The sequence below is a fragment of the Cygnus atratus genome, chromosome 3, assembly GCF_013377495.2.
Source record: "Cygnus atratus isolate AKBS03 ecotype Queensland, Australia chromosome 3, CAtr_DNAZoo_HiC_assembly, whole genome shotgun sequence".
Taxonomy (NCBI): Eukaryota; Metazoa; Chordata; class Aves; order Anseriformes; family Anatidae; genus Cygnus; species Cygnus atratus.
The window spans coordinates 120,044,337-120,064,634 of record NC_066364.1 but is presented as its reverse complement, the minus strand read 5'-3'; the positions used below and the strand labels follow the sequence as shown (position 1 = coordinate 120,064,634).

Here is a 20,298-nt window from a genome sequence, read left to right as displayed (position 1 = left end):
GGCAAGAGAATTCCCTGCTTTTTAAATGTTAAGATTGACGGATCAAAGTAAAAATACAATCATTCCTACATAATATAATTTGTATGTGAACACGTTGATATTAAAAACAAAGGCTTGGCATGTAGTTTTCATTTAACCAGGAAAGTAGTATTAATTTTTAAAGAAGTAACTGTTGCTTAAGATGCTATTGTGCCTGAGTAATGAATTTTTAATGCTTTTGTAGCATATGCATGGATTCAAATCCATTATTTATGGTACCTCCACTTTCTCGGTGAAGGTGATGATTTTTCTAGCACCAGTAGTCATGCAAACACAGCCATTCTGAACTGATGGCTGATAATAAATTTCCTTACTGTAAATGTCAGTGAGTTTTGTGTATTGCTGCCATTACATCTTGTTTGGAAGGCTGAATATTACACAATTATGGGAGGCACCAGATGGCATCATTAACAGGAATGCTCTGAATGTTTACCACTTATGTGCATGTGTGAAATTAAAAGTAAGATGACCTATCTTTATTTTGAAAGCATGATGTCAGTACTATACAGGTGTTAATGACATTTGCAGCAAACTAAAATAGTAATTTGTGCTTAAAAACAGGTCAGACTTGTTTTCAAGCCTTTTCAAAACATTTCCAAAGACTTTGGAAGTGGTATAATTGCAACTTGCAAGGAGGGAAATAGATGTTTTTTCCCAAAGAAAGGTAATGTTGTTTATTACAAAATGAAGAACCACAGCTGTTGTCACTAAAACATGACTCTACTGCAGTAAGCTGCGCATCAATCTCCCCTTGTATCTTCATACTGTTAGTAATTGTGTTTATTATTTTCAGTGTGAAATGTGATGCTTGCCTGTCTTTTAGATTTTATGTTTTAAAGCTCTTAATTTTATACTTCTCTTACATTCTTCAATGAACTCAGTACTTCAGGAAAAATCTACCTATGTGCCATGAGCCTGTGTGTGGAGTAGGTCCGATGGACAGAAATGGTTCTGCCTTCTCCCTTCCCAGAGCATATACAGTCCTGTTTTGAAATGGGTATCATAGAAGTTGTGATGTGCTGTGGTGGTTTTCTAGTGGTACTTGTTATTAACAGCCATATTATTACTTTTCTCAAGAGAAATCCCCAGAGGGAAACCCTCCCGAGCCAGCCATCAGTGAGAGATTTTTGCCATCAGGTCCTGTCAGGGATGTTTAGCTTTCACAGTTTATAAACAGAGAGGTGAAGCAGGACTTGCTTAAAATCAAAGCTTAAGAAAGTTCTGTGTTTGTGGAAAAAAAAACCTTGTAAGGTCTGGAAAGGCTAGTGGTATTTTCAGTAGCCTATAATTTTGCTGTTTATAGGTAAATCCTAATTTTAATTTACTTTGTTTATTCTACATGAAGGTAATACAGTTGGTGTGCATTGTGGTGGCACAAGAACTATGTACAAATAAAAAAATAAAAAAATAAAAAAAACCTGAGAAGTTAGCGAAACGTTGTTTAAGTTAATGATGGTCTGTGGCTGAGACCCTGGTCCTAGTGCAGGAAAGTATTTTTCCATATCCATTTATGTTTAGAGCCAATTTGAATAAATGACTCTTATCCCATTAATTTCAAATGGCTTTGGTTCAGACTGTTAGACTCCAACTTCTCTTGTGAAATTATTGGTAACAAATTAGTTTTAAAATGACTACATTTTCAATCTACTTTATTTACCTTGGAGTCAGAGTGACTTAGTAGATGTTTGATAATTATGCCACTAAAAGCAGGATTTGAGGAATTCTGTCAGCTCTGATACTTGAGAAGCATTTGATTGCTCTTTTGACCCTTTGGGCTCCAGCCTTCTCTGTGCAGGAGGGCAGAGCGCCACAGCTCTGGTTTTGGTGCAGAGTAGTGATCAGGACCAAGCTTCAGGTACCTGCTTGTGGGACCAGGACTTGGAAGGAAACTTCTGCCTCTTCTCTGTGGAAATGCACGGTAAAGAAAACACTTAGAAATCAAGGACTGTATGATTAGCAATGAAAGCTGGGTTGGCTATTGTGCTAGTGTTCAGATGTCTTAGAAATTTGTTCAAGTAACTTGTTTAAAGATGTCCGTTACCAAAATTAATCGTATTGGTAACATGGTTATTACAAACTATTCTCTACGGTAATTTTCAACATCTAAATTATTTGTCACACGTTTTTCATGTTTTTCAATTAGCATTTTATTGCAGTCTTAGGCTGTTAAAAGAAATCTTTGCTATTTAGCATCTGCCTGCTTTAAAGGTGTGGGTTATGACTTCCTTAGGGTCACTGTTGCAGGATCATGGTGAGGCAGGTGCTCCTGGGTGCTCAATTTCTGAGGTGGTTTGCACCAGCTGAATTGCGGATACAGTCTCCAGCAAATCTGAAGGACTTTTTTGGCTTTCCTGCAGTTGTGCCTGGGGCATCTGGTACACTAAATTGTACAAATAGAGAAACTAGGGCTATTCTTCCTTGGTGAGAAGGCAAGAAAGCTGTTACTGGTTACGGATTAATTCAGGGGAACTGCCACTATTTATGCTGCTGATCCGTGGAAAAGCAGAGCTGCGCTGCAAGAGCAGGTCTGCTCTTACCCCTGCCAGGAGGCACGTGGGCCACAGGGAAAATGCAGGTGAAAGTTTGCTTCCTTGGGCCCCCCAGCCCCTGCACTGTGGAGGCTTATCGCCGACACCACGGAGCATGGCACAAGGGTGCACACCGGGAAGCTGTTGGTACCCACTGCAACTGCCAGCGCGGTGCAAGTGCCAGGGAGGTGCTCGGCAGAATAGTTTCCATGGCATCTCCCCGAAGTGCCTCTGCCTCTCCAGAGGAGAGCCATCTCCATGCAGACGGGCAGCAGGGGGCTCAGTGCCAGTTGCAATGAGACACTGGGATAAGCTAGCAGCACTGGTGAGCTGTGTGCAATAATTTACCTGCCCCTACACATTGGCCCAGCATCCAATCCAGTTGCTATTTCCAGAGTAATTCTAACTGCTAGGATTCTTTACTTAGTTCGGTGTTTCTGTGCAAGCTGTGTACAGTCAGAGCGTTCTCATCGGAGTCCTTTATCCAGTGACTGGCTGTCTGCACTTCTCTGTTGTATGGACTTGAGCTACAGAGGTCAGCTCTTTGCAAAGATTTACAAAAAGCGGGACAAGGAGAGAACCTTCCAGCACTGCATCAGTAGCGTCTACATGGTTATTGTGAACTCCAGTTTTGCTGCTGTAGCTTCAGGCACAGCTAGAGCCTTCCTTGGAGAAAATCAGTATAGCTTCTAGATGTTATGTGTAATAGACCTTTGATGGTTTATATGAATTTGGCATACAGAATTGAAAGCCATCCAGTCCAGCCCCTCCTGTATTTCCACATTTATGCTGAGAGTCCAACTATATAATATCTGGAAGGTATTTCAGGCTGAAGCTCCTAAATATTGCTACATTTTTGTGTTTTTGTTAATCTTGTCAAAAAGGTTTCCATTTCATTGCCTGCTTTTCCTCTCCCCTCCAAATACTTGTGGGATAAAAATAAGTAGACACAGATGAACTGGGAAGCAAGAATTGCCAGCAGAGCATTAGTGACTTTCTCAAAACAACCGATGAGCATTGACCACTGTAAAGCTGATTTCTTTATCTTATAATCTGGGGAAACTAACTCTGAGAGCCAGCTGTATGCTTTGTCCACTTGCAAACCCATTTTACGCACTTGAGTGGCTCTGCTGCAGTTCCTGTGCCTTCCTGCACATCACTTTCTTCAACTAACATGGGGGAGAACTGAACTCTCTTTGAAAATGACAACATTTAGAGTTTAGTCATTTGTTCTTTTAAGCTGAGCAGCAATCATGAGATCTTTGTGCAAGTGCAAACTGTCCAGCCCTCTTTGGGCTGGGAAGCCAAATGTTAATGCTAAAAGGGAAAAAAGAACAGTTTCTTACCATGGTAGCAATGGTTCTGCAAGGATATTAAACGTGTGTCCATGTCTGCTCTCTTTTGCTGCTCTTTGGAGTTCGACAGTGAATCCCTGGTTTCAAAGGGAATCATAGGGATTGTCATAGGAATGATCATGAATGTATAATTTGTGTTTTTTCTAGAAGCTGAAGATCAGAGTTTCCTCACATGACGACTGATGTAATAATACTGACTTCATTCATAAAGGCCTTTGAGGGCTGTGGATGAAAAATGTTATATAATGGCTACATTTTATCTGGTTAGTAAAACCAAGTTACTAAAGAAAGGTTCTTCTTAAAAAACAATTAGAATTAAAAAGTTATTCAGACTGCATTGTTTTTTTTTTTTTCTTTGTTTTTCTCGCGAATCAAATGGAGCTTGAAATTAAAACAGGTCTGTTTGTTCACTTTCTTGTTTGCCTGCCACTGTTGCTGATCTCAGCACTGATCCAGGAACAGGTTTGTTGAATTTTTAACTCCTTCTGATGCTTTTTAAAGTAGCAGACTTCAAGTTACATAGATCCTGCATGGCAGTAACTGTTATTCTGATTTCTCAGTGGCAAGTGCTCAGTGAAAACAAAAGCTTTGCATACAGGTGTGGAATCACAGAAAACAGTGCTGGAAGGTGCTCCTTGCTGGAGGTCTGCCCGGGTGGTGCACTGTTACCTCCAGGAGTAATAAAGGGTCTGTAAAGGTGCCAAACACACAAGTGAGTCAGTTCCATGCTTACCTAGTAGTGCCCCGAACTCAAGAGTCAGGCCTTCTGAGTTCAGTGGCACTCTCACATACTTAACATTTAGCAAACACTTGATTGTTTTCAGCTGGATAAGGCCCAGGTGCTCAGCGTGTAATAAAATCAAGTCCAGACTCTGCAGCTTTATGGAGTCTTTGCATGAACAGTTCTAGCAGTGGCTGCAATAGCTCTCCTTGACACACTTGGGATGTTTTACTAGGATGTATTTACCAATACCCAATTCAGAACATCCCACTGCTCCTTTTCTGTCAAAGCTCTGTCCAACTTCTTTTCATTCTTGTTTGTTCGGTTTCCATTGTTTCTGTTTAAATGAAGGTGGAATTTGATATAAAACCAGACCTATTTTAAAAACAATAGCAATAAACATTTTTATATATCTTACAAATAGCCCAGGGCCCATTGCTTAAAAGGAGAACTAAAAGAAACTACAAAATACTCTCCATCTGAGTTTGTACTACCATTGTATACTGTGAGTAAATGTACAATTAATACATTCCCAGGCACTATGCAAACGGGATGGCTACCCAGACGAGAGATCTGAACGTGCCTTGTGGATGTATGATGCTGCTTCGCCTGCTTTGGAAGTGGGGAGGAAAAAGTGCATACAAACGTGTTCACTAAAACCAAATTACTATTTTTTTTCACTGCTTACTTAGTGTAGAAGGATGTGTGATTTTTTTAATGCTGTAAAATTTCTTATTCTGGAACATATACTATGTAATGATGAGTAAGACATGATTTACATGCAGGATTTGTGTTTTCAGTGGAGCACTGTGAGAAATGCATACGCATTTTTAATGGAAGTAAAGTTTGAAGGCCTCTAAGTGGATGGCACTGATGGTCCACATGGAGACATATCCCCCATGGGCTAATCAAGAGAAGCCGCCCTTGTCAGCAGCTGGAATTGAAGCTGTAGGTGGGTGCTCTGCCCTCCCAGGTGGAAGCAATGTGACAGGTGGTGCAATGGCAGAGCCTGTCAGATAGGAGAGTAGAAGGGAAAAAAATAAATTAAAAAAAAATCTCATTTTGATAATCAAAGAAAATACTTTTCTCTGAGCTATGTGTGCTTTTTCTAACAATGGCAATAATTGTTTTTTGCTTCACATTAGTTAATGATTGTTATTTTATTTAATAAATTGGATACAAAGTAAACAAGTTAGATTTTGCTATTGACCTATCAATTATGATGTCTGATTGTTCCTCTGGGGAACATATGTAGTCATTTGTCCTGACATTTTGTTAAAATAAGGTGGTATTATGGGACCAATCCACCTAATTCCTTACTCCCTGGGGCCATTTAGTGTACTTAGCTGTTAGAAAGGTGATTTCTGAAGCATGACAGCTGTTGGTATTGGGGCCATTGTGTGGCAAACAAAAACGGTTATATTCTACTCATATGCTGCCTTTGTATCATTGATACAGAAGCCATTTCATAAATTAGATACAACTCTTCCCTAGAAAACTGTATTACTGCTTTATATTTCTTTGTTGGAGTACATTAAAAAACAAAACAAAAATGACAACAACAACAAAAAGAACAGCACTGCAGTGGAAGATATTTGAACTTGGCATTGCTGTAAGGTCTTTTGGGTTTATCCTATTAGTGGCCGACATTCCTGTCTAGTTATTTTGGTTGATTAGACACATTAGAAGAAGTTTCTCTTCATGTTCTTCTTACCATTTTATTGGATTTGTTAAAAGCCATGTTTCAGCAAAAGCATCGCTGATAATTTTTCCTTCAGAAGGCATTGCTTTTTTAGAAATTTGCTAATCTGTGCACAGCTAAAAATAAAATAAAATTAAAAAAGCCTTTCATTGCTCTTGACTGCAGAGTTCACAGACCCCAGGGTCTGAACACACTGCACCCTCAGCACGTATTTGTGGTGCCATGAGATCTCCATCTCAGCCCTTGCAGAATAATGCTAGGTGTTGCAGTCAGGGCTTACCCATTTAGTATGCTATAAAAGCATAGCGCAAGTTTTATTTTAAGCAGTGCTTTTAGCTGCGTTAATAATTTTCATCTATTCTTCTTGTTTCTGAAAATCTTTAACAACAACATATGTTTTCAGTGCAATATATAAGGTTTGTTCAGTTTCTGAAATGTGGAAGTGTTATATCTTCATTTATGATCAAACTCTTTTTATTGGCAAACCCTGCTGTAAGGAGTGTTTAACCATGTTAGAAAGCACAGGCTTTGGATTAGAAAGTTGCACTGGATCACAGAAAGCTGCAGATGCCCTACGTATCGTCAGCCTTGGCAGCACTGCAACCGTTATGTGCTCAGTCCTGGCTATGGCTCTTCGGTGTGGGGCTGCATGAGACTGCGGGCACGTGTCAAGCTTCACACTCCCAACTTCCCCAATAAGCAGCACAGTGGGCCGGTATACTTTCTAAGGTATCTTCTAGAATTTTCTCAGTGGAGTTCAGCCCACTCATCTCAGAGATGAATCTGGCTCACCACTGGATGTCATCATTGCACTGTGAAGAACTACAGCCAGAAGAACATTTATCTGGCAGTAAAAAAAACAAACAAACAAACAAAAAAAAACCAACAAACAAACAGAAGAAGTTGCCTGCCCAAAGAACACATTTAATTGCCAAGTCTTAAATTGTTTCCTCTACAGTGATGACGGTTTGCAAATAATTGACCCATAATCTTGCCTTAAGATGTCATCTTAAGATGTGGCAGAGCACTCTAGTGTGGTATACAGCTTCTGTAGCGAGACTGCTGAAATCTCATCTGTAGGTCTCCACTGCAAAGACATAGCATAACAGATTGCCTGGGGATCTCAGTATGCCATGTTCTTCTTGAGAAGGCCAGCATCATTACCATAGCTTTAAAATAAAGTACTTATTCTTCATATATTGAGTTACTCTGTCGACTAATATATAGCGAATATTTCTACTGTAATTTTATAGGAGGAATTTAGAGGGCTTAATTTTATTAACCTGATGTATCCTATTAGTAATAGAGGAAAACCTGTTAGAAGTCCTACATTGCTTCCTCCTTAAGTGACACTGCAGAAATATATAGGAGAAGTGGCTGACAAAGTAGCACAGTTTTCTATTTCTCCCTTCAGTGCATCCATAAATCTATAATTATTCATTCTGTGAAATGTGAAGGTATATAACCCAAAGCAATAAATAAGAAAAAAAGCAGAGATGTGCTGTAAGACGGAAAGTGTTTCCCTGTCTTTCATCAAAAATTTGAAAACTAAATATAGGTTGGGGCAGAAAAAATAAATGTCAAATGCAATGTTGTCTCTTGACTCTCTTTTATATTTTTGGGAATCTTTCAGTTAGTTCAGGAGACCTAAAGAAACAGTTACAATGAAAATACCAGAAATTAACTGTCTTAAACATGTATGCAGTACATGTATATGCATCAGGAGAAGGAAAACTGAGAAGGTATTAACTAAAACTCTGTGGCAAGATTTTTGCCAGGGTATTCATCTCAGTGACATTATAGTAGCTTACACATATGACAGCCTGGCTTTTGGTGTAGCTGTTCTGTGTTTAATAATATATATGTATATTTTGAAAGAGATTGTGTATTTAACTAGCACATTGAAAACTAAGGCATTCAAGACACAGCTTTCTAATGATTTTACAAGTAAAAGCATTTCCATAAATGAAACAGCAGGAGTAAAAATTGCTCCAGAAGGTACAAAAATGATCTCAGCATCATGTAAATATGTGCCCCAGGAATTAACTAAATGGTGGTAAATTCTAGAAGAGACAGTATTTTTAAACCTTAAAAGACTCTATAGTGTCTTTTTCAAGAGAAGCCAGAACATCAAGCACTACTAATTTTGTGACCTATTAAAGATGCATACATTTCATCATTTTAGTACCTTTAATCTACTGTATTATCTTGTGGTGTCCATGGGAAAATCATGATGTTAGTCATGTCAGTGACCTATAAGTTTTGTATGAGTGCAAGGCAGCACAGTGCTGATAGCTTAATAATTCTTAGCAGACTTTTCCAGTTATTTTTAATGTATATCTATGTCACTATGTCATCTCTTTTTTTTTTTTGTACAGCTGAGTTACTCTTTGAACCACATAAATCGAAAGTTAATAACGGAATCTAAAACGTCCATCAACAGTAGAATTGTGGTGGTTGGTGCATCTGATGTTGGAATCTCATTTCTAGAAACACTTGTTTTTTGGTAAGTTTCTAATTTTATTTCCTTTACTGAGAATACATTACCTTTTGTTTGAAGGGGTTTGCTTCCTCCATTTAAAAATCATCTCAGGCTGCCTTTTTATCCAAAAAAAAAAAAAAAAAAGTGTACACATGTGCTTTGAGTCTGAATCCAAGTAGTAGCTGTTAAAGTTCTGAGCCTGTAATTTGAAGATGTAGAGAGGTTGGTGTCTCCACCCCGACTAACTCTGGAATTCAAAAGTGCTTGCAAGGATGCTTGTAGATCCTCAAAACAAAGGCCCACCAAAAATGCGAATTCCACATACTTACAATCGCTTTGACCATTGCTCTTATACAAAAACACTGTTGGTAGAGATTAAGTCCATAGCCCTTCACATGTGCTACAAAGCACTATTGATTGTTAAAGCTAGTTCTGCCTATTGGAACCACAAATCACTGTCTGAATCCCTCCATTCTCCTACCTCATGGTGCTGTTTCCAGAGCTGTGCAGGATGCCTAACATGAGCTTGTTGAGATGCACCCTCATGGTACCCACCGCCTGTAAGGAGAAGTAGGATACCTCTGATTCTGATGAGGCGTTTGTTTTGGGGAGTGCTTGGGAACTGGAAAATTGCTATTTCTGGCCCCTCTACCATTTTTACTGTAGGCCCTGGAGTGAGCATGGGAAAGGTCTAGCAGAGGGCACTGCACTCTGGCAGTTACAAGCCTGCCTGGTGGCCCAACAGAAGGACAGGCTGTCAGCAAACATTAAAGAATTTTTCAGCAGTAAAACTGGAAATTGGCTCTGTTTACCTCAGGTTATCCAAACTGGAGTAAATAAACTATAAACTGGTTAAGAAGGGGGATAAATATATGCAACTGTTTTTATACCTTCCTCTCTCTAAGCCAGAGCCAGCTGTGGGCACAGTCTGTTTTACAGACTTTCCAAAATTAAGAAGGGGGACCCTCTCTCTGCTATCTCACTGCTTACACCTTCTATGCCAGTACCCCATCCATACCGATTTTATGGGGTTATCAGAACATTAGTCTGTGTGAGAATGCAATTGTTGTTTTCCTTGTAGTTTAAACTTACATATTAGAAATGTCCTGAAAGCATTGCAAAAACGAACATAAAATGCCAATTCTGAATGTGATCATGACAATAAAGTGCTCATTACAAAAACTAGTGGAGTTTGGCATCTCTATGGTGGGCAGAGAATGGAAAATTTTGCCTACTTTTTCAGTTAAGCCAGAAGTTGGTACTTCTACAACCATCAATGACATCACAAATTAAAATATCGTTATAGCAAGAGAAGTTGTTGCAGTGCTTTATGAATGTTGTTAAATTACTAGAACAGTGAAGAAAAAACATCTGCTTCTTATTCTCTTTTCTTGGCTCCTGACTTTTAATGTAGAGCATCCTCTATCCACCTTAGGGTAAGAGCACTTTCCTCTCATCTTCCTGTTCTCAGCACTTTTAGGCATTTAGTCCTACTCAAAGTTCAGTTGAAAACGTATTTTAGTGCTATTAGCTGCTTTCTCATTATTCATCCCGTGCTGCTTATTTCTATGCTTTCGGTACAAAATACTGTGAGGGGAAAAGAAAGCTATTTGTGCACCAACCAGGTCTGTCCTCCTTAGCCAGAAGCTGTCTACCTGTAGTGAACAGGACATACAGATAACATCGGTGTTGCAGGGAAATCGTTTATATCTCTGAGACACCTCAGCCAGAAGTTTTATTTAAACTATATTCCAGGAAAGAGTTTGTGCAGAACATGTCCTTCTTGTACATAGGAGAGCACTTGTCTTCAGTACTGCACAAATGGAGTGCTCCTGCTTAGGAGAAATCGAGTATTGCTCGGAGAATGCAGAAAACAAGCTGTACTTAGTGCAAAATGTCACAGAATTTATATTAACATATGTACAAGTTTAAGAAAGATTTTTTTTTTAATTTTCTCAGCAGCAGCAGTTAAAGAAAGTCTCCTGATCAATGTGAAGGCCTTTTAATACAATCTAGTTTGATTTACTCATAATTTTCTAATACTCTGTGCAAAGGCTACATGCACTAAAAATAGCTAGATTGAATCAATTTGTAAGCCCCTAATCCTTAAAAAGAGGAAGTAGTTTTCTCCTCATTATTCTTCATACTTAATTATTTTACATTATCAGTCACCATGGAAACACACAAATGTAATTCACTTACCTACCTAACAATTATTAGAACTACATTTTACAAGTGTTTTCAACTGAAGAAATATATTTTTCAGTGGACAGAGAAATAACAATGAGAACAGTGTCTCCTCCCTCGAGCATGCAGAAGGCTGCCTCTTGCTCCACCGCACTGTGCCAGCGGCACCGCAGCTCTCGGCCAACATGCCCAAGGCAGAGCGCGGTGGGGCAGGGTGCCAGGGAGCAGCCATGGGCACCGCATCCTATCCGCTGGAACAGAGAGTGAGCTTTGAAACGCTGCTGCAAAGGAGGAGTGGATGCTGGGAACCAGCGCCTTACAAACTGCTGCTGCAGTCCGTCACTCTGGTTCGTTACTGTGCATTGAGAGTTTTTTGGACCAGGTCATCACAGAGCTCAGCGCGCTGGTGTGCCCAAATCAGTGCTGGTTATTTCAAAGGGCAGTGCAAAAATGCTGCAGGTGAGTATATGGAATGACCTGACAGTAGGGGAAACTTCTTCCTAGTGCTGGCGTACCATGAGCCCTGGAGTACCACCTCCATTGTGCTTAATCTAATGCCAGGTCAGTGAAGGTGATCTCATTGGGCATGTTGTTTCACCATCCAAATAAATAGCTTCTGCTGATTTTCTTTTCTTGAGTGCAGTCACATTCGGATCTGTTCCGAGCTATAGTGCTGCATTTTTTCAGGACACATAAGAATTTTTTATCCGAGGGACAGGCAGATGTTGGAGGAGGCAGCGCTGGGCAGTGGTGCAGCTGTGGGTTTGGCTGTGCAGCTGCCAGCAGGTACAGGTGTGAACGTGGGCGCCCTGAGGGCCTGGTCGGCATGCAAGGAGCTGCAGCAAGCTACGCAGCAGCTCCGAGGTGCTGCAGAAGGGGGGCAGCGAGTTGCATCATAAATTGCTTCAGTAATTAACTTCCCTGCAGGAGCATGGCAAGCAGGCAAGAAATTGTGATTCCCGCAATTCCTGCATGAGGCTTCTCCTGGGCAGTGCAATTATGCGCTTCCCCTTGCACAAAGCTGGGACTTAGGTCGCTCTAGCACTACGATGGGGCATACACAAATTGCAGCAGCATCAGACCACTTGTTAAAGCAATGTAAATTCTGAGGGATGGCCAGCCCTAAAGGAGAAGTAGCAACTGAACAAATATTCCCCTTGTGAGAAAGCAGTTCAGCCTAGCAACGCGGAGGCTCTGCCTCTATTGTTCCCCACCCTCCAAACTGTCATTGCAACTGGCACTGCTGCCTCCCCTTTGTTGTGGATGTGGGGAGAAAACTGTTTCAGCATCAGACTAAATCAAGCCAAAGAAATCCAAAGCGTGGTTAGGCTGAAACTGCAAGGTGTTTTTAGTTTCGTTTGAGTGACTTGGTGTTAAAAAAAAAAAAAATCAAGAAAAAGTTGTAACAGATCCTCCAGTAGATACATGTGACCTTCACTTAAGCTTGCAGTGCTGAGTCACTACCATTGACAAATTATCGTGAATGAAGACCCTAAAAAAGAGTCTGATTTAAGAAATTTTAAAAAGTTACATTTTTGTTGTCTGCACAGAGATAAAGTATACATATACTTAATTTATAAATGAGAAAGCTGTTTTAAGCATTCAGCTTGCAAATGTTAAATGAAAATTGGATCTGAAAATGATTTGAGCACGAAAAACCTATTTTCATGAATATAGAATATCAGTAGCTATGAATATGAGAACAGGGGTAATGGGTTGAGTTCAGAGTTCTGAAAATACCAATTCTTGGAGGTGACCTTCAGCAGAAAAAAGAGCAACTGCGGATAAATAATAGATTTTAAACACTGTGAACACCTAGAAATTGAAGTACCAAGCTGAATAGATCTCCGTTAAATCATTCTTCCCCTACATGTAGTTCCTGAAGAATGTCAGCTATAGCACATTTTAATCTCTTCCTATTCCCAAGTACTGAAATGATTTAAAAATAAGCTCATTGTTAAATACTAATTTATCAGGAGAGCAGAGTGTTTTGTTTTTTCTTGTTTGCTTTTATGAGTTAAGAATGATGGTCATAGCAGCAGAGTTAGGCCAGAAAAACATACAGTTCAAAAAATAGCATTTGTACTTAATTCGGTGGATGATTCACAGAACAGCATGTTAACTAGTACGCTCTGAGGGCATGTGATTGAAGTTTGGCTGCAAGAGTGCAAAAACCTTGCTCACAGCAGTATCTTGTCATTGGTTCCAGTGTAGTGAGCCAATTAGCTTCTTATCCACCTCTTTGCATATAGCTGTGGAAAGCGTTATTGTCTTCTAATTATAGGGAAAACCCTTTTTAATCCATGATTTCGAAACCCTTTTTAATCCAACCTCTGGTGTAAACAATGCCTTATTCTCTGAGGATGGTGCAAATATACATAATTGCTACACAAAATAGCAATAAATGAATGGCAGCTAAGACCACATTTTGTATGAAAAGGTTGTGAAATACATTTCTCTTTCCATTTGGATGCTTTAAAATGGTTATTGCATTAAAAAGTGAATGTATTAAAGTATTTTTTTTGTCAAAGTCATGAATTTCTCTCTTAAAATAGAGTTAGAATCCAACACAGTCAGTCTGCCTGCAGGACAGCTTCTCCCTTCCTAAGTTAAAGGTGTCTGAGATGAACATAGAAATGGCTGGGGATTTTAAAGCACACTTTCTGACAGAACAACTACAACTGCCGTTATCTGGCAGCACAGTATTATACAATATCCTGCACATCTGTCCTGTTTGGCAATAGTTAGCATAATGCTTGCTGTTTAATTAGGCTTTTTATCTTTGCATTTGTCTGAGAACATCTGAAGCCTTCCATGTTGCCTGTCACTAATTAGTTGACTAATTAAATAGTTAGTGCTTACTTGCTGATCACAGAGCTAACATGTAATGAATGGTTTAGTGATCTTCATTGTTTTATACTACCTATCTTTGCCACAAGAATCGGTATACATGTGCTTCCTTTTGACTGCCGTTTTTTCATACCAAGGCAAACCCAGAACAATGTTGTAGTTGACCATGTGTTCACTGTCACCAGGCCCGCATCCTTCAGACATTGTTGCCTTCCATCATTTCTGGTGAATAGAGATCAAGTTGTGACAGAGATAAATACGATAGGTCGTATCTCGCCTTGTTGTGTAGTCTCTATCATAATGAACGCTGTCAGTGACTGATACCAGACATAAACTGGGAGAGGGCATGGGTCCTCATCATTCCCAGCAGCTGTTTGACTGGCCTCTGCCAAAAAATGGAACTCAATTTGCATCGATGTTTTGTTATCTTGTAGTTTATATTCTTGTTTTAGAGAGCTTTCAATTTTAAGTAAATTATTTCAACTTCACGTACTTGTCCTTAAAACATACACAAATACTTGTCTCAGCCCAAACTGTTCTTTCGCACTTTCAACTTGTAAGTATTTGCAGATTTTATTTTGTTAATATTTATATGTCGGTAGTCATAACTTCTTTTTGTATATTTAAAGTGATCTTGGAAATAGTAGTTTTCTCATAAAAGGCCTGTTTCAAAATTGATGTGAGTCAGAAGAATTTTTATAGAAGTATATTTATCAGGCCTTACCTGGTGACTGGGCGTGCCATCGGCGTGGCTGTTTCAGCAGCTCTGAACAGAGCTCGGTAACCTGACTACCCGGAGCAGCTCTGGCAGCAATCTGGTCAGTGCAGTTCAAAGCAAATAAAGAAGCATTGCAAGTGCAAACACCACACTTAGGCTTTTCAGTTCTTTGCTGAAGTGATGGAGTAGCTGTACTTTCTGTTCTGTTCATATTTATTTTTCTTTGTTTTGAAGTTTGTTTCCCAGAGCTGCTGCAGAGGTGTTGTAAGTATTGAGTTCTTCAAAGCAGTCTATAACCTGCCTTTGGGTTGGTTTGAAAGCAAACTTCTCAGACTAGTAAAATGGAGAAATAATTAGTTGGCTGATGGTTATGTTGTGATTCTGCCCTCCAGCGATTGATGTAGATTAGATTCCTGTTGGTCTATATTTACTCTAACATGCAGTGTAAGGGTTGTGGCAAGCGAACATCACAAATCACAATACAAATGAGGGTAGTTTCTTTTTTTTTTTTGAATGTGTGATGAGCTGAAATTTTAAATTTTCTGAATTGCTGTAACTGCTGTCCAGATCCCAGGAAGGAGAAGAGCATGAATGCAGTTTACATTGCAATGAGAGTTGGGTGTCCATAAGATATATTCATGAGATGGTGAATCTTTACCATATGCCCTATAATCTAGATTCCCTGAGTGAAGATTGGCTAGGTTCGATGGAGCTCCTCAGTGCTGTATCTTGGTTGCTTCCAGTACCCAAGCACTGTGCTGCCTTTCTGTGTGACCTGTAGCACACTGTGCTGTGCGGTTTGTTTCCCTGGGAGCTGCTAGCATCTTGGCATTAATCAGGCACAACGCTGGTTCTACATTAGCTGCAGGGCACAGGCTGTTTCGGAAGGATGCGCTGTTGGGGAAATGTCACGTTGGCTGGGTAAAGAGATGGGCACTACACAGTGTGCGGCACTGTACCTCTCAGAGTTGCTTCTCTTTCCTGGATGCAATATCAGCGAGGCAGCTGTGCTCATCAGACTGCCAGGGCTGAAGGTGCTGTGAGGCCCAGATTTGCAGCTGCTACATGCAGATGTTTGAGATCAGGAATTTTGGCCCAGCTGAATCCTCTGCCAGCCATGCATGCCCCGATCCTTCCCAGGCTGCCAGCTTTCTGTCAAGAGAATGTGGTGCTGGGGTGGTGCCTCGGAACATACAACTTTTGTGAGCATCTTCTCTTTCTGCATGCTCTTGCTATTAGGAGGAGAAATATTGGTACAAATCTCAAGCTCATCAAATTCAAGGGGAGCCTCACTTTTGACATCCGTGGGCTTTTCTAGGGTGCATACTTTTTCATCTGGGTGAAAGAAGCATTGCCAAATCTGTATCAACCACTATCAGAGTCAAAATTTTAATCTCCTTTGCAATAACATGCAATAACTTGGGGTAAATAGACAGCCACAAAAAAAAAAAAAAAGCAACTTAATTTTGACTTTGATAATTGTCCAATAGTATTACAAATGTCCTGTTAACGAGTTGGAATTTTCATTTTCTGTTATTCACTGAAACATTCACACAGGAGTAGACAAAACAGCAACCTCTCAGCCACTCTAGTTTTACTTCCCAGTTTATGGTACCTTTATTTGTGGAAAATGGTGTTGATGTGACCTTGAATCTGCCAGGTGATTAGGTTTAAACAGCTAGAGACTGTAACTACCAGTGTCATCATGAGATATCCCTCATTTTCTGTCTAGAAAAATAATTGCCCTGTTTTGTGCTTTGAACAGGGTGAAATACGGAAACATTTGTGGAATGAAAATTAAAATTTTAGTTCGGAAATGCTCTAGCAAAAGCAATGGCTAGTGGTACTTGGATTTGGTCAAATTCAAAGCCAACATACATTTGGGATAACAGTGCTAATCTTGTAAACTTTGTAGGTAGGGGTGTTCCCGCATAGGTATATGTGTGTGTCAGATTCAGATGTGTGTTTTGTATGGGTCACGGAAACAGCTCTTCAGATTTTCCTGTTCTGTCATATGGCAATTCATAGTATAAGGTCTTTGCCATGCTTTTTTTAATAAGCAAGATCCTGGAACTACAACAAATCTTGGGTGAGTATTGTAGTTTTGTAAAGAGGTTTCTAAGAAACCTGTCATTGGGTTGTCTGACCAGTCAGAATATGGCTCATACTATGCTACAGAAATGCAGTTTGTGCAGTAAATGTGTAAATAAGCAAGTACCTAAGACTCAGTTTTAGGTTGTGTTAATTTCCTCTTAGTTGTTGTAGTCCAGCGTTTGTGTGCTACACACTTTAACCTGTGTGCCCATTCAAAGCCTGGTGTGTACCTTGCAAGTACTGGCAAGACGCAGAGTCAGACAGTAGAAGAAGAGAGCTGAACGAGAGGTGGTTAAGGGATGGGGAAGAGCTTAGTGGTAAAATTGCAAGGGTCAATATGGGTTGAGAAACAAAGTGTGGAAAAGAATTAGTCTAACAAAGGAGAAAAGCCTCAACTGAATTACAGTTTAGAGCCACAATCACTGGAGAAGAATGGCGCAAAAAAGAATAGGGGAAACTGAGTTGACATAGGTGAGGAAAGCAAAAAACAGTTGCTGGGAAATGACAGGTGGATAGAAAGAATAGAAGCAGTGACGGGAAAAGGGTAGCAGGATTGTTTCAGAGAAATGAGTCATGATATGGACAGGAGTTTGACAGAAGAACATGGGAGAAGACATGTTTGGTAACATTCAGGGAGTAATCGAGATTAGGGGGTGATTTAAAGCTGCCTAAAAAGGAGAAATTAAACAAAGAATTGAAAGTACAATGTACAGAGAGAAAAACACAGTTTGTGCCATCAAGTACCAAGTTTGCAGAGAGAGACCCAATGAAGGAGAGCAGGCAGCTGGGGAGAGAGAAATACTCGCAGCATCATTGAAGGCTGTTACTGAAGGGTCAAACTAAAAATAGTTTGGCTTTTTGAAAGGATTCTTGCATAAGATGTCAGAAGTGGTGGTCGTGTCTTTCACAGCCTGGGCTTGTAGGCTGCTTTCCTTTGGAATTCAGCATCTGATACAATTAATCAGCAGTACAGCTGGTAGGAAGTTTCAGAAAAAAGCACTGTACTTGATTAAAAAGTACTGTTCCATCCAAATGTAAGTCTTTTTAAGGGTGAACATTGTTTTCATATAAGGAGATAGTTATTGGGACATGACAAAATGTTTTGTTGGGGTTTCTTCTTTTTTAAAAGAAATTTCATCTTGAAATATTTCATAAATTAAAATCAGACCCAAACATTTCCCTCTTAATCTATGTTCTAAACAATTTAAAGAGTATTTTCTGAAATTGAAATGGGTGGTGTATATCACCAATGTTGTGGCCCGTCTTGGAACAGAAACAGTCATGTTCTGGGACAAAGAAGGTGTGAATTTTCCCACTGAAGTAATCAACTGACTTACCTATTGCCCAGGGCCAAAAGTGTTAGTCACATTAAATGTGAGCTACTGAAAATCAGATTCACTTATTGTTTTAGTTTTGCTGGTGTTCTTCTTGACACATCTGTCACTGGTCTTTGGAGAAAGAGTTATAAACAAGCAGAAAGAGGAAGAGTCTATAAACAAGCACAGTTTATAGAGCAAATGTATATGTGGAAAACCTCTTTCTTGACTCTTGCATTGAAAGGTGTCCCAGTAAAGACTTTATTGTTATCCCTTCTTTCCTTGAGCAAATTCATTCACAATCGTAACACTTTTTTTGAAGGTTGATCCAATGGAGAAATGGCTTATCTTTGATTACTTGTAATTAGAGATGGATGACTTGTAGATGAACATCTGTTGGTCAGCAGTTAAGCTAAAATCCTGTTCTGAGGTTTGTAATTGATGCACTCACTAAGGTTCTTGAGAACAGAGGCTTTTGGTAATTGTTGATGCAAACAATAAACCCTTTCTGCTTCGGTCACTGACTATCTTACCAAAAGCTTACTAACTAGGCAGTGTAAGATCAGCTGCAGAGCCTTCATAATACCAGGATGGCATCACATAGCACCATACAGGGAAACGGTTCTGCTGTGTTATTTTCACATATCTTCATACCTGATTCTTACTTGTCTGAGTTGAATGTAGCTGTCTGAAGTGTGGGAGGAAGAGGAAAGGTAGAGGCTTTTTCAGCTCTGCCTAAGACAGCAATGGGCTTTGTCCAAGTAAACAAAAGCAATTTAGTATAGTGCAGTGTGAAAATGCATTGCTTGTAAAGGTTGCTCCTAAAGTCTATAGTACTAAGAAACATATTCATCACTTAGTAAAAATATGCATATGTGGTGTTTTTTTTTTCACTATTATTATTATTAGCAACCTTTGCTAAGCTGAGCTTTTTTATTTGCAGTTTTGTGTGGAGCTGTAAAATATGTTAGAAAATCTTTTCCTTTTGGAGATATCTGTTCTCAAAGTCATGTCTTGATGACCTTGCTCTTGAAAAGTGTGGGGTGCCGATCTTCCCCTTTTAAAACAAAAAGAAAAAAAAAAACAGGTTTGCATAAATTGTTGTATTATTTGTGTCAAGGAGAGGTTCTGCCTATACCTTCCTTCTGGGGTGAGACCTATACCTGGGTACATGGACTTTCTGTGCCCTAAACAGCAGGGTCTCATTTTGCATCACCTCTCTCTCATTCAGGGCTCTTTCTTCCCCACAGAAGTTGAAAGGTTCGTTTTTTGTTGCAGAGCAGTGGGGAAATTTCTCTGAATCAGAGTTTCATTAATGCAAGAATTTCTCAACCTAATTATTGGTAGTGCTGAAAACAGACTGTTACCATTTTTAGAATTATCTAGAGCTGCTGTATTTAAATGCACTGCTACATGAAAGTTGAGGGTAATTATGACTTTACTTTTGGATAGGTTGGAATGCCAAATATGAAAGTTAAATTGTTCAACAATTATGCATACAGGAGGGCAGTAAATGGAGCTACCTATTTTGGTAGTCATGTTGGTATTATCTTCTGTAATCCTTTCTTATTTTATTTTTTATAAATGACTGGAAAACTTAAAAAAAAGTGTGATGCTTAGTTTCAAATAAATTGAAACATATAGGTTCAGGTAGACTATTTTGCTGCACTTTATTTGCTGTTACAAAGGTGATTTGACTCATTATTTGTGATGAGGGGTTTAAAGAAAGCAGTTAAATAATTCGTTCAGACACCTTTTCACCATCTAAACCTTTGTTGTTGCACCACACACCCAAGAAGGAAAAGCATGGAGGCAAAAAATCCTGAGAAACTAGCCAGGAATATTTGAACAGATTTGCAGATATACATAAATAACATACTAAAATTTTTGTTGTTTGTTCCTTTGATTTTGGTCACAATAAATTGGTAATCCAATTTTATTTCAAGGACAGGGGTGTTTAGACTTGCTTTTGTAGCTGTCCTCTAGAATTGTGTAGTGAAACCCAACACCTTTTACTTATTTCCCTAGATACTCTAATCCCTCCCTGCTTCACCAGTATCTTTGTGCTGTTCTTCCCTTTGTATCCACAGCAACGTGAATCCCGGCTGGAATTACTTGCTTCTGAAATGCAGGTGCACTTGTTTAACGTTGCATTGGTTCGGGCTCTTAACTTGAAGACTTTTTCACCAAATGGGAACCTGTGCTTTTACCATACTCCCTATTAGGCGTCGGCATATATTTTAGAAGCACATAAGACATTCTCTCTTCTACCTGTTTCTCAGAGCCTTTGTTGTTTTCCCATTATT

At 39.5% G+C, this 20,298-nt stretch overlaps 1 protein-coding gene across 1 annotated transcript in view; it reads left to right on the top strand.

Moving 5' to 3' along the window:
- Nucleotides 1–20,298, top strand: part of CFAP61 (cilia and flagella associated protein 61) — a 106,952-nt gene that overhangs the window by 44,053 nt on the left and 42,601 nt on the right. Inside the window, exon 17 of the mRNA XM_050709837.1 lies at nucleotides 8,724–8,851. Coding sequence (XP_050565794.1) covers nucleotides 8,724–8,851 — 128 coding nt within the window. The remainder of the gene's footprint in view (nucleotides 1–8,723; nucleotides 8,852–20,298) is intronic.